This window comes from Streptopelia decaocto, assembly GCF_964273445.1.
Source record: "Streptopelia decaocto genome assembly, chromosome: Z".
NCBI lineage: Eukaryota > Metazoa > Chordata > Aves > Columbiformes > Columbidae > Streptopelia > Streptopelia decaocto.
The window spans coordinates 17,572,781-17,590,363 of record NC_138657.1 but is presented as its reverse complement, the minus strand read 5'-3'; the positions used below and the strand labels follow the sequence as shown (position 1 = coordinate 17,590,363).

The 17,583-nt window shown below is 38.4% G+C and overlaps 1 protein-coding gene across 3 annotated transcripts in view; it reads right to left on the bottom strand.

Moving 5' to 3' along the window:
* The window catches only part of SLC24A2 (solute carrier family 24 member 2), a 110,601-nt gene extending 101,787 nt beyond the window's left edge, over nt 1–8,814 (bottom strand). For all 3 annotated transcript variants that reach the window (XM_082074865.1, XM_082074867.1, XM_082074866.1), the window contains exons 1-2: nt 8,720–8,814; nt 5,686–6,759 (exon numbers count right to left, since the gene is read on the bottom strand). In XM_082074865.1, the coding sequence (XP_081930991.1) occupies nt 5,686–6,618 (933 nt within the window). In that variant the 5' untranslated portion in view covers nt 6,619–6,759; nt 8,720–8,814. The remainder of the gene's footprint in view (nt 1–5,685; nt 6,760–8,719) is intronic.
* Between the last annotated feature and the right edge of the window lie 8,769 nt (nt 8,815–17,583).

The window sequence follows — 17,583 nt, the reverse complement described above, 5'->3', positions numbered from 1 at the left end:
CTGATGAGGATCTGGACCAAAGTACCCACAACTGAGATGACAGAAGGAAAAACATTTATAAGGTCTCCATACTTTGCAACTGCATATTCCTCTCTTTGTACAGCTTCTAGCACAACACATGTGATTGTGTCTGGAGTTCTTCTGAAATACAGCATGGTGAACATTTGCCGACACAGCTGTTTTTGTGCAGCCTTTGAGAAGTATCATCTGATTTAAAACTATTTATGATTTTTATTTCTGAATATATTGATAGATATGTTGCCCCATGCTGTTAATTAAAAGTGGCACAATTTTAGCCTTCTTTTTCCCAGCATAATTAGCAAGGGCTGCCTAATGAAACTCAGTGGAGAGCCATGATTCAAGAACATCTAATTTATACTGCACTTCCATGCTGTCACTTCCTGATCATTACCAGGGTACATACATACAAAACTAAGACTCCAATGGTAAAAACCACTATAATCATTGCTTTGTAGTCAATAAATTGCTGAGAGGTACCAAAATAAACTGAGAACCTATCCATTTCATTCTAGTAATGGTTGCATATACAAAGTATATATATATATAAAAACAGAAAAAAATGTAACAGAAACCCAGGCTTTTCTCAAAACAAAATACATTACAAGGTCAGTGATGACTGACATGTTCCAAACACCTACTTAAACAATGCAATCATCTTGCATATGTTGGTATACAAGATCCAGGGACTTATAGCTCTGTATTCACACACATGCTTGCACAAGTAGACCTACTCTGAAATGTCTGTAGAATAAGACTTGGATCTCCCTATGCACTATGAAGCATCACTTTAAAATACCTTTCCTTGGTGGTGAGAGAAGAAAGGCTAATCTATAGATAGGGTTAGTTACTAGGTCTGTGGATTCAACATCAAGAAGCCCTGAAAAAGAACTGTTTAGGGGTTCATAACAACAATACAAACTTAGACCTTTAGCAGATTCCAGTTTTTTCTGAATGCATGCAGGTAATTTGTGTTTTTCCTTCAACAAACACATATTAGATCATACATTATAACAGTGACTGTGCCTTGTAGTGTTACTACAGCCATCAATTAGAGAAATACCTAAAGATACTGTTAACAGCCCTTCCTTTAGAATGCAAACACTGCCATTAAATACAAAGTGGCAAAACTTGAGATCAATATACATCTTAAAATATCACACACAAGCTATTAATGTTTCTTAAGACAACAAAATTGGCAATAAAATAATGTCAAACTATCTCTTGTTGGTAAAAATAGCTGATTTTCCAAATACAGCTCTCTGTAAATGTAGAAAAACTGCAACTGTCTTGTATATACCATAAGCTATTCATCTAAAATGGTACTATCAGTGAAGCAGATGTCATTGCACAATATCTCTGTGCCACCCACATTCTGTTCTCCTAGTTGCCAAACAGAACTGTTTTGAGTTATTTATTGAGCTATCAGATTCAAGTATTTCTGCAATGATCCCCATGCTACATTAAAGAAAAAAAATAACTAAAAAACTGAAACATAATTTCATGTGATGCTTTACCATGATCCAATACATGCAATGTCTTCACCAGTACAGACTACTAAGAAAAGACTGAAACCTCAGCAGGAGGTCGGAAAAGTCCTGTTCTTTAAGAACTTTATACATCAGCTTTTTCTATTTTCCTCTTTCTGTCCCTTATACTCAGTTTCAAGCTTCTGTTTTTAAACATCCTCACTCAGCTGAGGAAGATTTGAATGAATAACAAAGTTTCCTTCCCAGTCCTAAAAAATCGTCTGTTCTTTACAGGATAATGACACAAAACTTAAAAATCATGCCACAGAATAAGTTAGGCTGGAAGGGGCATTTGGAGGTATCTGATGGTGGGATCACACTACCTACTGTAAGGCTCATTCAGGGCAGCCCACAGAGCTCAGTGTCACTTCTCAGGGACACATCTCAGTCAGCATATCTCATATGCTACCCTAAATTGTAGAACTTGGCCGTTTGGTTTTTATTTTGTCTTTCCATGCTCTCCTGTTTTTCCACTTCCCTCCTTTTTTCCACCCTTGTCACAGTGATGTCTGGAATTCACCAGTATCAGACTGACATCAGTCTTCCTTTAGGACCAAACAGGGCATGAGACAATCCGCAGCTCACACCAGACCTTGCCAATGCACCTCATGAACTCTAAATGCAAAAAAAACCTTGTAGTCTGTTCCCATTAGTGTCACCAAATCGTTGCCAAAATTCAAGTAACCAGATTTTCTCAACCTGTACCCTTTAAGAACCCAGACTGCATTTATTTGAAACCTTGTGAAGGAAAATAGTGAGCACAATGGAATTCACATGGAGTACTCTGTCAGTTGTAACATAAACTGACACGCTACAGAAAAAAAAAAAAAAAAAAAAAGAGAGAGAAAAAATAGATAAGTTTGAATAGTCACAGTTTTAATGAATTAAAGCATTTTTTGTACTAGAAAACAGGGAAGTGAGAAAAAAATCTAAAAGACATCTAGAGATAAGAATGCATTCTAGCAACTCAATGAATACATCTAGAGCAAATGGCAGCTAAGCAGAAAAATAATTTTGTATCTAAGACTTCTTTCTCATGGGAAATACTATAAAACTTTATTTCACCTTTCAAGAGGACTAACAGTAAAAGTACTGAAATTAACATTAAAATACATTTTAGTATCTCAGAGGTTTTTCATCTGATCAGATTTTTACTCTTTGGTACGTGTTTGCTAATAAGCCACCTAACCCTTCAACTATCCAGCTTTATGATGCCTTATTTAGATCTCTCAACCTAGTTGAGCTGCTTTCAGATTACAACACAAAGTCTTAAAGGTAAATACGGCAGCCACAGTTTTTAGCAGAACACTTGCCAGTTTGGCAACAGCAGAATCCACAACAGATAGGCACGAGTGTAAGTTAGAGGAAAGAAGAGAATTTTCTTTACAGTCCTGAAAAAAAGTTTTTTCAAGTCACTCCAATCCACTGATTCCAGAGAGCTGCCTAGCAATTCTCTGCCCTAAGAGAGGGGAAAAGTGAAGAAGTTTCCATTAGAAACAACCAAGATTGCAAATTCTGCATTTGATATACTAATTTGATTACAAAATTTTCTTTTGGATTTATACAGCACACTTTCAATAAGTAGAAACAATATAGGCTGACAGCTAACACTGTGAAAATGAAGCATCCCTTGCCACCAAAAGCCAAGACTATCACTTCTGCAATATTTATAACCCCCGCAGATTAGGAAATAAGCACCCATGTGCATTGCAACACTTCTCAGACTACAAAAACATTTTATTCTTTGCATTAGGCAATAACTTTGAAGCTGAAAATCTTAGGTATTTCTATTAGGCTCAGGACTATGCCACAGTTCTAATATTTTCTTTATTTTTTCTTTTTTTTTTTTCTTTTTAAAAATCAATTTAAAAAGCAACAGAACCAATTATCTAATAACTGTAAATAAATTAACATGTAACTCCACTGAGATTCTTTCCAAGAATATAATCTGTGACATCCTTGCTATCAGAAAATTTGTTCATTCTTCCTGCTAAATGCTGTTCAACTGAACAGAAAAAAGCATTAGTAATGAGTAATATTTCAAAATTTTAGATGAATATTCAAAAATCTGTCTTTACAACATGGGTCATTACTAGAAATACACCTTCAGAAGCAATTTTTCACCAGCAAGCAGAAAAGCCATTTGAGCTAAATTACAACCAAATTAGAGCATTCGCTTCATCCCCATCAAACCACCAATGATTTACGAATACACAATTTCATCATTTTAGTTAACTTCAAGTTAATTCATTAAAAATATCTTCATTAAACATATGATGCAAAGCTTGTCTTTTTAGGAAAAGGAGAGAGTTTTCTGATTTTTTTGTACCCTATCTGAATGCTGTGCATTTATAATCTGAATAAACTGTAAGAAAAAGTAATTAATAAATTAAAAATAATAATAATTTAAAAAAAAAAAGAGTTCTCCTAAAGGTTTGGTGTTTTTTTTAAATCAAGTCTATCTAGAGTATTTTAAACATTTATTAAATTCATTGTGACTTGCAAATAATTTATTCTTCTATCCAATTAAAAATAATTGAGTGTTTACCACGGTATATAGCTACTATGCCCCACCCTATAGCCTGGACAACCCAATGCAGTTGCAGTTATAGATTCACATCTCCTTCAAATCCAGTTTATGGACAGAAGATGGTGCATTAAACAGTTGCTTCATATACCATCGTCTCTTCCTGTCATTACACACATATAGCACAAACTGTGAAAGTAGTAACAATGCACCATGAAACATTACATTATTTAGAAACTAGCTAATGCAGTTAAAGAAGCCTTTCATTCATTAAGGAAAATACTTTGTTGGTGTTGACCTTTCTTTTCATTTTCTTGCAAAATCCCAGTTATGCTTTTTGAGAAAGATGAAGATGAGCATGCTGATTTCAGAAAAGAAATTGAATAAAAAGGAAAACATAAAATTAGAAGTGTATAGGTGTTAAACTTGGCTAGAACATTAAAAATAGATAATTTTCTGTTTTGTTTTGGTTTTTTTTGTGGGATTTTTTGTGGCTTGTCCTAAAACTGAAAACACCTGCCTGTACTGATAAAATATGAGTTTCTCTCTTCAACATTAGGCATATAGGCAGAGTGAGTCACAGGCAAGTAGCCCCTTCTCTATAGTTACATGTGATCTGTCTCTCTATCCTCCTGTTTATATGTCTGTACATGTACACCAGCAGATTGACTTTCTTCTGAACCACTTATACAGGGCTGTTAAGCAAAAGAAACAAAATAGTAAACAGTTCTGTGATACTCTGAATAATTATTGGACAATAAAACCTTATCTGATTAATAACGCCATTGTCATGTAAAACTAGAAATTTCAATTTTGGTATTAAACATTCAATTAACACAATGCTACATAAGTAAGTATTTATGGGTAAACTTCATAAGTCCCTCAAATATAGCCAACTTTAAGAAGAGAGCTGTTTAAAATACAATAATAATTACTGAAGACTGACCAAGCCCTCTCTGTGTAAATTCCCTTCTCTACTTGTGGCCTCATATTAGGCCAAAAATTAGCTTGATTAGTTGCAAATACCATGAACAGGAAACCATCCTGCTTAAACAGAGGAACTCTGCCTTTTGCCATTGTGGTCACTGTTTTTCCAGAGATTTTTTTCACGTAATTGCCACTAATTACAACTGAAAGTTAATACTGTATTATCAGCATCAGTAGATGGAGAACATGTATAAAAAACATTTGTATACTGTTCTATTTGCTTTTTTGAGGTAGAAGCTGCACTAAAAGTTTTTAAAAAGTTACATTTTGTCACAAGATCCTCCCCAGATACTGTTACTGCTTAATCAAAAAGCTTAGGGAAAAAATAGTAGCTATACCTCAGACCTCATCAATGTGCCAAAATGCTGAGTAAACGTTTACGTCTTTGCTGGCATTTTGTCTGTGTGATTAGGATAATTCTGGAGTTAAAAGCTATTGATTTGCTAGAGGGTTGCCTCATGTTTTGTATTCGCAATCCTATTGACTGATTAAACAAAAAGATGTTTTTGCAAAACACGGAACTTTTTTATACTGCTTACTGAGCTTCATTAGGATCCTTATGTTAGGAGGCCTCAGCACTTACAAGGACATTATTACATTCATGCTAATTAAAAATTGACCAACCTTTCCTTCAGCGTCTGCTGTTGTTACCTTCTCAACCTTGTTTCTGTTTAACAATTTCTTCACCCATTCTTCTACTTGAACATTGAACTTCATGAAAGTCACATAGAAAAAATATGCTGTCAGGAGTGTTAAGCTTTCCCACCACATGATCAGGTTATCCAGAAAAAAGATGATTAGTAAGATCAAGTCAACGATGTAAAAGGACACATCCCGGAAGAGTGGCCACCAAGTAAGGTTCAAGATCTCTCTAGAAAATAAAGCACACATTCCAATAACAAACAGGATATTGAACACAGCAGATCCCACTATTGTACCAATGCCGACATTGCTGTGGGAGATAAACACTCCTATTAAAGAAGTGAAGAGTTCTGGGGCTGACCCACCAGCAGCCATGAAGGTTGCCCCTGCCACATCATCAGATATGCTTAGTTTTTCAGTGATGACAGTCAAGGAAGGAACAAAGAATTCATCGCAGACTATGGCTAAGGCTATGAACATGTAAATCATTCCAATTATATGGAGGATCACTGCTCCCTTCCTTCTCTCCTCAAGAGAGAAAAGGTCCTCGGGGTACTCTCCCTTGGCATGATCATCTGTTGCATTGTTGTGCTCAGCTTCATATTTCATGGAATCATGTAGGTCTGGAGCGCCATTTTCATTCTCTTCTGTGATATCCAAGAGAGTTCTTTGGTGCCCACACACCTGCTTTTGGCTATCTAGGCTGCTGGTCAACGCCATGCTACGTGGTTCCATCTTGAAAAAGGCACTAATTGAAAGAGAAAAAGTACTAATGACCACTACACTGACAAGAAGCCCTATAATTCGTATCAGTCTCAGTTTTTTCCTAACATTCTGGTGCCGTCTGCAGTCAAACAGTGGGTCTGCCAACCACTCCTCCAATACACCAGCAATAGTTTTTTTCTGAAGAGCCATTTTGTGTTCCGTGTGAGATGCCAAGAGAGTCAGATGGATCGTTCCTTCTTACTTTTCTCCAGCTTTGAAGTTAGAGGTGCTTTAAGAGGTTTCCCAGAATCGAGTACCTTTACTCTTCATAGAAGTATTTTCTTCACTCATCTTAAAAGGACAAACAGGTATTATTAATATAAGTGAAACAGCATGTGATTCGAAGCTTCTAAAAAGCATTTTACAGACCAGGTTAAATTTAGAATTCATAGCAGAATATTACCAACTGTAACATAATACCTTGTCACATCCCATCAGACACAGCACCAAAATGTTTGTTTCAGCAGTAATCCTGCAGATAATAGTCTATCAATACGTAGATCACTTTATGCCTCTCATACGCCTCTGAGCCACTGCTCTGCTAAATTCCTAACAAAAAAATCCTAGTGGAAGGTAAAAACTGTCCCCAAATGTGGTGTAAAAATGAAGAAAATACTATTTTAATGGAAACACCAAGGTTTATTACCTTCTGTAATTACTTTCCACCATGATCATGTAACTTTCAAATCCCAAATGCAGGGGCAATAATGTATGAAAAAGCAATCAAAGTGCTAACAAGCATCTCATCAGACCTTTAGGCAGCTGAGGAGGTATTAATTGAAATGTTACGCATGCATAGAGCAACAGTCATTGATATGTAGGTAAAATACTACGCTGTTGGAACAGGATAGCAAAAATCTAACACATCCACAGCTTCTTTAATTTCCCTGCAAAATAAAACTCAAGTTTACACAGAGAACTCAGCTTGCTTCTGATCAGACCTAGGACACTAGCTTGGACTAGCTAAGACAAAATTTTCTTTCACCTCTGGTTTTGTTTTGGTTTTCGCCACACATTCAGCTATACATGTAGGAAGCTACTAAGAATACCTATGTGGTAAGTATGTTTTTAAAGTGCTCCTCTTACAAATCCTTAGGAAAATGGTTTACATTTACACAAGAGTTGATCCTGAAACAAATGAAGTGGTGAGAAATTAAACTATGTCAGAAGTACTACTCATGTATGCTAGAGATGAGTATATTAGAGCAACAACACTTTTAAAACAGGAAGAAGCACCAAATAATAACAGGTGCTTTGGATATTGAATTTTAAGAATATATGTAATGTATAAATAATTTACATATGAATTATACACAGTAAGTTTCATTTTACACAACAAAACTATAAAACACTTTTAAAATAAAACTGATTACTACTACTTCCTATTACACTCAAAAAATATTTTGTCACACCACTTATCCAAGTCATTTTTAGTAATAGCTGAGTATTGAACAGCCTATTCATCAGTAAAAGAGTTATTTTGTATTCTCAAATAGAGAATTACAGCTATTATACGTATTTACATAAAAGTTATTAAGTCAGGTGCAGTTTCTTCTGATTTTTGAACAGCTTCCATACTAAGATGTCATAGAGACATACTCCATCTGCAAGATACAGCGCCACAGCGGAGATATTTTATTTTCCACCTTAGAGTTACTGCTCGCCGGACTGCCACAAAAACGTTAAGCAGCAGAGATCTCGGACCGGCGCTACCGTTACTGTGCGCAACTTACGGCGGTTGGAGCCGGCTACCCGACACCCTTATAAATCACGCGAAGGGGAAACCGTAAAAGGGCCCGAGCTGGCCCCTGCCCCGAAACCCGCCCAGCAGCGCCCATCCGCACAGATCCCGGCATCGCCGCCTTGCTCGCCCGCCGGGGACCCCATCGCCCACCGGAGCGCAGCGCCCGGCGCACCGCAGCTGCATCTTCCCCGTCCCCTCATGGAGCTGCCGCAGAGCCTCGCCTAACTAACTCAGCCCAAGTTCGCACCGCTCTGCTTCCCACCCCTCCGCACCACACAAACTTTTTTCCTCTCGGAAAGGGGAGCGGGTCCAGTCCCAGCGAGTCCTCCAGCCACGACCGCGGAAAGCCGCGGAGACACTGACCGGCGGGCTCGGGGCACAGGGCACCCCTCAGCAGCCAGGTACCACCCATGGGGGCGTGCACTTGGGGAGGGGAGACCCCGCACCGCCGCAGCCTGATCGCCGCAGCCCAACCCCCGCCCGCCTGCCCAAAGCGGCGACGCTCACCGGGAGCTGCGCTGCGCGCCGGCCCGCGGGCGCTCGGCAGGGGAACCGGCATGGGCAGCCACCGCCACGGCCCCGAGCCGCGCCGTCTGCGGCGGGCGGTGTCCGCGGCCTCCGCACCGCCCCGCACCGCCCCGCACAGGCGGGGCAGCCGCGGCAGCCGCCCGCCCCCGCCCAGGGCCGCCGGGGCTGTCACTGCGCACGGCAGCACCCCCCACCCTTCCGCGCCCGCACAGATAGTTCTGTTAGTGGTGTAACAGGGGTGGCGGGGTGTGTTTGTTTTCTTCTTTTCATCTTTTCCCCTTTGTTTTGGGTGAGCAGATTGAGGTAAAATTCAGAGCTTCTAGCAAAGCTAATCCTCCAGGACTGCAGTAAATTTAAAAGGGAGAGGTCTTCTAATCAAAATATCTTTTATTCCAAATGTTTTCTGAAGGGGAATGAGGAAATGAAGGAAAAGGACGTTGCATTTTGGTTTATGATTTTAAGGAGGGCAACATTTCCGCTATAAAACAGCTATAAAAGTATTAACCATTGTTCATTTAGTCATTAACAGAAATCTCTTCGAACCTCATTTCAAAGTTGTGACAGAGAACAATAAAGTTGCACTGAACACTCTAGAAAATGAGAAGTTTGTATCCAGAACTGCCGCTTTCTATTTTAGTCTCTGTCTTCCAACATAGATACTTCCCCAATAAATTGTGCTTTGTTGGGTAGTTGCTTCATTATTCAAATACAATGAAGATGATGTACTATATCTGTATCATAGCTAATTCCTGTGCTACATGCTGTAGATCCACCACAGCATACAGGGGCTACTCCTTTGAAATACCACTTGCACTTCTGCTGTATACAATTGTTAGAGAAACACACATGGTGACCCAGGGAAACACTGAAGTCATATAGTGTAGGCAGGCTAACATCCCAGGAAGACCCTCGTTGCATCGGGGCAGCTGGGAAAGATCTCCATGTGGAAATCCTTGAGAAATGGAGAAAGCTCCCAAGTGAGAGCAGGGAGATTCAGGTAGGTTGGATGGGACACCAGTTGAGCTCTGGGAAGTGTTTGGTCAACAGCTCACTAGCACTACTCTGCTTTCAGTGGTATCCTTTTCACATTCTGAAAAATTTACTGTAAATGGTGAACTCTGAGTCATTTGGGGTTAAGGAATAACATTGATTTTTACTTCTACCTTCTTCCTTTGGAACTCCCATTTCATCAAGTGGCAAATGCAAAATAACTTACTCAATGCTTCATGAAGAATACAGAAATGGGAGAGTTTTTATGAAGCAATAAAGCATGGACACTGTAAGTATCTTCAAAGTTACTATTAGGACACAACATGAAAAATAAGGATTGCCTGGGTAGGCGTAGGGTGTGTAGTCTATTTGCGTCTCCACATGGGCAGTTTGCAGAACCTGGACTGTTTGGGTTGCCTTGGCGTTGACTGGAAACCTATAAGCTCTTCTAAAGAGTCATGAGATGGCAAAACTGGATACACCAAAACACAATAGGCATCCTAGAGACTATGTGGACATGCAAGAGAAACAAAAGGTTCAGACCATATTTCCAAAATTTCAGCAATTTCCAATAAGAGCCATGGCTGACATGCACATACAAAATGTCCTTCAAAGCCAGGTTTGCACAGGTGGTTTACATTTATTTGACATTACATATTAGGAGGTACTCATTAGTACCTGACAGCTGATATCGGGTACCTGTTGATTATTCAGACTTGCATTGTTCACACTCAGAATGATGCAAAGAGACATGTGGAAATTCTTTTAACCATCCTTCTAGAGCCACCACATATATAAGAATCAGTTGAAATACAGATTTACTGTCTATAACCACGTATGCAAGACACAGGTGAAGTGGCTACATCTCCGATATCCGACCTGTGCCTGTTATGCAGTGATGACAGGGATTAAAGGTCAGTATGCTTATATGATTTATTATGCCTGCTGTATCGTTGGCTTGCAGTTTGTGAGGAGTGGCCACTGTAAAAGATACCTTAAAGATGTTCTCATGGCTTCACAGATGGCCAGAAGCAGGCTGGGATGTGTTTGTAGTACCCCAACTTATATCAATTTCTGAAATAAAAGTGGAAGCTGGTGAGTTTTGTGAATGACCACAGGGAGAACATGTAGAAAATTCCCTATAATTATGTTATAACATCCGCTGTAATTATATTATCCACTAACAAAAAGTCCATGTATCTGAATTGCAGTATCCATCTGTTTCTCTGTACTTGTAACAATTTATCTCACAACAATAGCTATGTATTGCAGGCCAAGGAAAATAAAATCTGTAACAAGAATGATGTGGCTAACAAATGACTCTACCAATAATGTAACCATTTAGAATTAGCTAACCTGTTCTCATGTAAATGTTGCATCATAATGATTACAGAAACAAAAAAGCACTGTTAAATTAAGATGACGAGGATAACAATAAAAGAAAATCCATATTTTTCTTACAAAATTAAACATCAGAGAATATCCTGGTTAAATACAAAATAATCAGATTATTTGAATGAAACAGTCTTTGGCTTACATCTCATTCAGTGTTTCTGTTCATAAATGAGGAGACAAGACATCTGTTATGTACTTGGATTCTGCATCTACACATTTGTATATACAACTAGGCTTTCACTTTTGCATACTCTGAATATGTAGTTTTTAATAGCTTATATATAGTTTCCTGCACCAGGTCTGATATGTGCCTTCTGAAATCATAAGCCACTCTTCTTCACCACATCCTATTTCCAGGAAGGTGTATGAAGTAGAACTTTTTTTTTTTTTTTTTTTTTTTTTTTTTTAAACAGTATTTCTGCTTTGCTCTTCTCTTGCTATTGCAAACCTTCGACCTGGTAAAAGCAAGCACAGAAGTGTCTTTTGTGCAGGAGAGGCAAGGAGGAGGAAGCCAATGAAAAATCCTGAATGACAACATCTCTAAGTATCACAGCAGTACCTTTTAAAGCTGGAAGATAAAGCTGATGAGGAAGTTACCATGACTACAGAGGCGGCATATTTGAATGAAAATTGATGTTAGGCTTTTAAATGCTAATTGCAGCTGGGAACAGGTGACATTCGAAATATCAAAATTATTTCAGCACTTTGCAATGTATAACAGGTGAAAGAAGGTGAAAAAGATGACAACATAGAGTTAAATGGAAACACTTGTATAGTCTATATCATTGAAGTATGTTACATCATTTTCTTGTTTGTAGTAATAAGCAAATTTATTACATATAAATCACAGTGCCTGAGGTGCAGAAACTGTTTATATTAAACTGTTTATATTAAACCTGTTTATATTAAACAGGTTTCTTTAAATTAAATACAATAACAATTTTCCAGCAGCTTACATTGAAGAGGCTATTAAGACTTAATATTCAGAAACTACTTTAAATTCTCAGTGACGAGTAAATCTTTCAAGTGCTTGAAGTTAGGAGTGTTTCTTATCTCCCTTCCATATAATTGGGAAATAAAAGGCAAACATATACAATATGGTAGAGAGTCCTCATCACAGTCAAAACTGTGAGCTAAAATGTCATGTAGACCAGTATCACTGTTTGACTACTGCAATTCACTATCACACCAACATCTAATCACACTTAGGGCTTTAGCTGTACAAGATGCAAAAGATCTGCTTTACCTTCATTGGCTTACTATTAAGCCTAAAAGACAATATGATATTTCTGTTTCACTTGCAGTGCAGTGGGTTAAATTCTGCTTGCTAACACATGCTTTTGAAGCAGTATTAATACCACTACTACGTGTCATGATCACGTGTAATCCAAATTTACGTTTTGTATCAAATGATTGATCTGAAAAGCTTTGAGAGTTTTGGGGGTTGGTTGTGGGTTTTTTTTCATTTGTTTGTGTTTGGTTGGTTTGGGGTGGGATTTTTGTTGTTTTGTTTATACATATATATATATATATATATATATATGTATATAAGATGAGAAATCTGGGTGATTTTCCTGTGTTTTGCATAGTTACAATGAACACTGTAAACACCTTTATTAAGGAGACTAAAGCTAACTGCTTTGTTTGATTCCAGTTCCTGCTAGTGAATACAGTGAAAAGAAAATATAAATTGAGTATACATTTTAAAGACAAAAGGTTTTTTGGCTATGTTTGCAGAACACTAAATAATGTGTTTTTCTAATATAGTGTTTAAAATACAAATTAGGTACATGACAATTGCAAATGTTTTCATCATAGCATACCAGTCTCTTTAAGGGACAGTCTCCTTCAATGAAAGCACAAATCTTCCTCCTCTTTATCTGTGTTTGAGAGGTCCATATCAGAGTAGAACCACCACAGCCTAACATCTAGTGATATAACAGAAAAAAAAAAAATACTATATGGGATATCATTATTGAAATCCACTTTACAGTCTGTGTATATGACATCCAGATGATTATTTTTACTTACATGGTATTTGCACTTTCCAAAAACAGCAGGATGGAGCAATATGACTTTCTCTTTCAGATGACTTTCAGATGTGATAATTTGGTCCTCTGAAGCTTCTTGTGTCTAAATGCTGCAATGTAACCCCAGTGAACTGCCCTGAAGTCAATGGGGGTGCTTATTTTGCTATCATCTGTGGCCTACCAGCCTCATTTATAAGGACACCTGCAAGCTGGCAAGTCAGCAGTCTTAGGAACGATTGTCAGTTTGGTGGATGAGCTCCAACATCCTTGCTAATTTCCCAGCAGTTTCTTGTATCATGTAGTTTGGAGCCTCAGCTTGATACCCTCTGTTCCCTCTGACTTGCAACACTTTGGAGGGCCTCAGGGATAGAGGTCAAACTGAAGGTTAGCTATAATTTGGATTTCTTACACAAGAAATTTCTGACTAGGCTATTGTCCAAGCAGAGCTGGAGGGAAATGTCTCCCAGTGACCATACTCCTCTCACAAATTAAATTATCTTCATTGCTATACCATCAAACAGTAATTATCCTTTTCTTCCTTTTCTCTGTCCTTATGTTCAGCCTTCTCATATTTCTTGCACCTGATGATTTACAAGCTATTTGTTTTCATCTCTGCAGTAATCTAATTTTCAAGTGATCTCCTCCCCTCTTGTGGAATGTTTCAGGGAAATAAATATAAGGTAAAAATTGTCTACAAATACTGAGACATGAAATGATGAGTATTTATAAAATAATAGCTACAATCTGCTGATTAACTATACACAGAGCTGGTGTGCAGGGAAGGCAGAATGAAAAAGATGACAAAACATTTTAGGACTGGAGTCAGTGCTAACCCCTTGACTTTTCCAATGAAAGGAAAGGAAAGTCATGGAGTAATTTCCCTTTTAAATTGCTAAGTCTTTGTGTGCATAGTACCAATTAGCATTGCCCAGTTAAAGAGTCCTGCACATGGACACTGAAAGTGCTTATACGGTGAACTGAAACACCCCAAGGTCAATAGACCTGAAATCTCATTTGTCAGCAGAGTTTCAAAATTTTCAGTGGTTCCAATAGAAACAAAAAACTTTCAAAGTGTAGCTGACATATTGGGCTTTGTATTTGGTAGTGGTGACAGCACTGAGTCATGCTATATTGAATTTTAGAGTAAGATCAAAAGAGTGGCTTAAAGCAGCACCACAAAATTAGTCCCACCAACTGAAAAAGCAGAGACCTTTCAAACTAAAAGGAGAATCTGGAATCAGAACATAAAAGGAAAGTTAGAACCAAAATTAATGGATCTCTTGAGAAGCTTTCAGAAGACAAGATACCCAGGTTTTTCAGATGGAAGATTCTCTATCACAAACTAAATAATTCAGGTATGTGTAATCTTCCTGCATTCATTAAGAGCTTCTTACAGAAATTCATCCCCAAAACCTAGCCAAGTTTCCCAAGTTTACAAACTTGTGTTCTATAGAATAATTCTGATCACAGTTGAAATTCAAGAGTTGTCTTGTTGTACTGGTAGCTTTTTTTAAGAATACGACAAATACAACAGACCAACACAGCAGTTCAAGAGAACCAATGAAGAACTATTTCTACAGTTGAAATTTTAGAGAAAATGTAATAATGGGATCTGAAATTAACCATATGAGGTTGGCTTTTGTTGTTTTTGTTGAATCCATCCTGATTATGGTGCAGTTTAATGCACAGGTTAAGAGGAATAAACAAATGAGATGTAAACAACACCATGCAATGTTACAGACTCAGGGAAGAGTGGCTGGAAAGCTGCCTGGCAGAAAAGGATCTGGGGGTGTTGGCTGACAGCAGCTGAACATGAGCCAGCAGTGTGCCCAGGTGGGCAAAAAGGCCAAGAGCATCCTGCCTTGTACCAGAAAGAAAGTGGCCAGCAGGACAAGAGAAGTGATTTTCACCCTATACACAGCACTGTTGAGGCCCCACCTCGAATCCTGTGTTCAGTTTTGGGCCCCTCGCTACAGGAAAGACACAGAGGTGCTGGAGAGAGTTCAGAGAAGGGCAATGAAGCTGGTGAGGGCTTTGGAGCACAAACCCGATGAGGAGCGGCTGAGGGAACTGGGGCTGTTCAGCCTGGAGAAAAGGAGGCTGAGGGGAGACCTTATTGCTGTCTACAACTACCTGAGAGGAGGTTGTAGCATGGAGGGTGTTGGTCTCTTCTCCCAAGTAACAAGCAACAGGATGAGAGCAAATGGCCTCAAGTCACGGTTGAGATTGGATATCAGGAAAAATTTCTTCACACAGATGGTTTTGAAGCACTGGAACAGGCTGCTCAGGGAAGCCGTTGAGTCACCATCCCTGAGGGTGTTTAAAAGATGTGTAGATGAGGTTCTTAGAGTGCCAGATTTGCATTAATGGTTGGACTCTATGGTCTTGAGGGTCTCTTCCAACCAAAATGATTTTATGATTCTTTGGAAGGTGGCTCAAATATTCAAAAAGCTCAAATACAGTGCCCATTAGACATTCTAAAGGTCACTGTAACATGTTCATTCCATTAAGAACAATTTAAGAAGACAGATGCAATTACTTGATCTGGGTTTTTTCCAGATATGTCATTCTTGATGCTGAGAATCTCTGTTCTATGTCAGATCTGAAAGATGTTGACTTTTGCAGCTGTCTCCAGCTGGACCACCAGCATCAGTTCTTGCACAATCTGAAAGCCTCCCTTCAAGATACCAAATGGCCAGAGCCACCTTGAATGTAATCTCCAGTGATCAGCATTTGATGCCAAAAGGGCTGGGCAGGTGCTGCTCAAACTTGTTTTTCCATTGCTTTCAGATAGATTTGGACTGTCTCGTTGATTATTACTGACTTGTGACAGCTTGTTTTATCTCTTTATCTGTGTTTAAGAGGCATAAAATTACATATAAATACAAATACTATTTAAAAGTACTATTTAAAAATAATTAGTATGTGACAAATTATATTTCATTTATCTCTATTTTAATGCCAAGAATGAGTGAAGATCTTCACTGATTTCTGTAATAACTGGAAAAGAATAGCCCTTTTATGATTTCTTTACATCAAATAGTAAATGATATGCACCATGCCCCAGTTCAGAGAAGATGTAACATGTGCACACACAGTTAAAACTAAACCAAGCACTGTAAGTATGGCATAAAATGCAGGTTTGTCCCCTTTTAAACATGGCACTCAAAATCTGTATTTTTCAGCACTAGCAAGAGAAAGAAAATGCAGGATATTCTTGCAGCTTATAAAGTCTTCACCACATACATCCATGATCATTTCTGCAGGTAGAAGCCCAGTTTGTAAGAAGTAGGTATGACGTCAGTCATCAACAGGTATGACATTTACTATGCAATGTTTCTTCAGGTGAGTGAGCAGTTTTAAGATTGATAATGGAGTATAACAACCTTAGGCCCATCATTTTAGTTAAAATTGTGCAAACTCTGAGAAGACGAAAGTGGGTCTAATCAATGCTATCACTGTAGCTGAGGTTCAAGCCAGGACTACAGCACAGTTGGAGAAAGAATGCCTTTACAGACTTTTTGACAGTGGTAGTATTGCAGCTGATACTATAAGGGCAAGCTCTCAACAAAGTAAGAGAAAGGTGATATTCTTCACAAAACCAAGACAAATTTTCACACACAAGCTCTGGTTCAGGTTGGAAACAGAAGCTTTTTTTAATATGGGCTGTATAAAGAGTTTGAGGTGCCTTCAGGATGGAGCCAGCTCTGCTAAAGGGGCTTGTGCGGGCTTGCTTGCAAAACACAAAAGCAAAATCTACTTTGACAAAAATTTTCACTCTGTGGGTGATTTCTACCACCTCCTAGGGGGCCCGGGCAGTATGTTTTGTTTTATTTAACCTGTGGTTTTGTTAGTCCAAGATTTCAAATTGGATTAATCAGCCATGGGATTTACCTGAATTCCCAAGGTTTTTTGTGGTGTCTGAAATCCTGTCAACCTAGTTGTAACTCAGTTTTATCCTAGCTTGATGTTTTATTTTGAGGGAGTGAGAAGGAGAGGTTTGCTGTTTGTGATGGCACTTTCAAAACAGAGGACTTTGCTGGCAATAGAATCTAGAAGTGTAATTATTTGTTGGATTTGTTTTCACATCAAACACATCAGTGATTTTGTTAAACTGCTGATTAATACATTTTAAAAACCAGAATTAAATATGCAGACATGTTACGTTTTTCATGTAGGCATGCTACACTCATCTTCGAAGATCATTTTCTGAAACTTTATTTGGAACAGGAATTAATGCTTTGTCTTAATAAATCAAAACACTTTGGTGCTAAACACTCTCTCTCTGTTCTCCAGCAAACTTACATTTCCCGCGAATAGGCAGAGCATGCATGCCATGAGTCTCAGAGGGGAGTAAAATCAACAAATGTGCTGGTGGGACTGCAAGAAAAAGGATAATGACCAGGGTGCTGCCCTGTTCACAGTAGG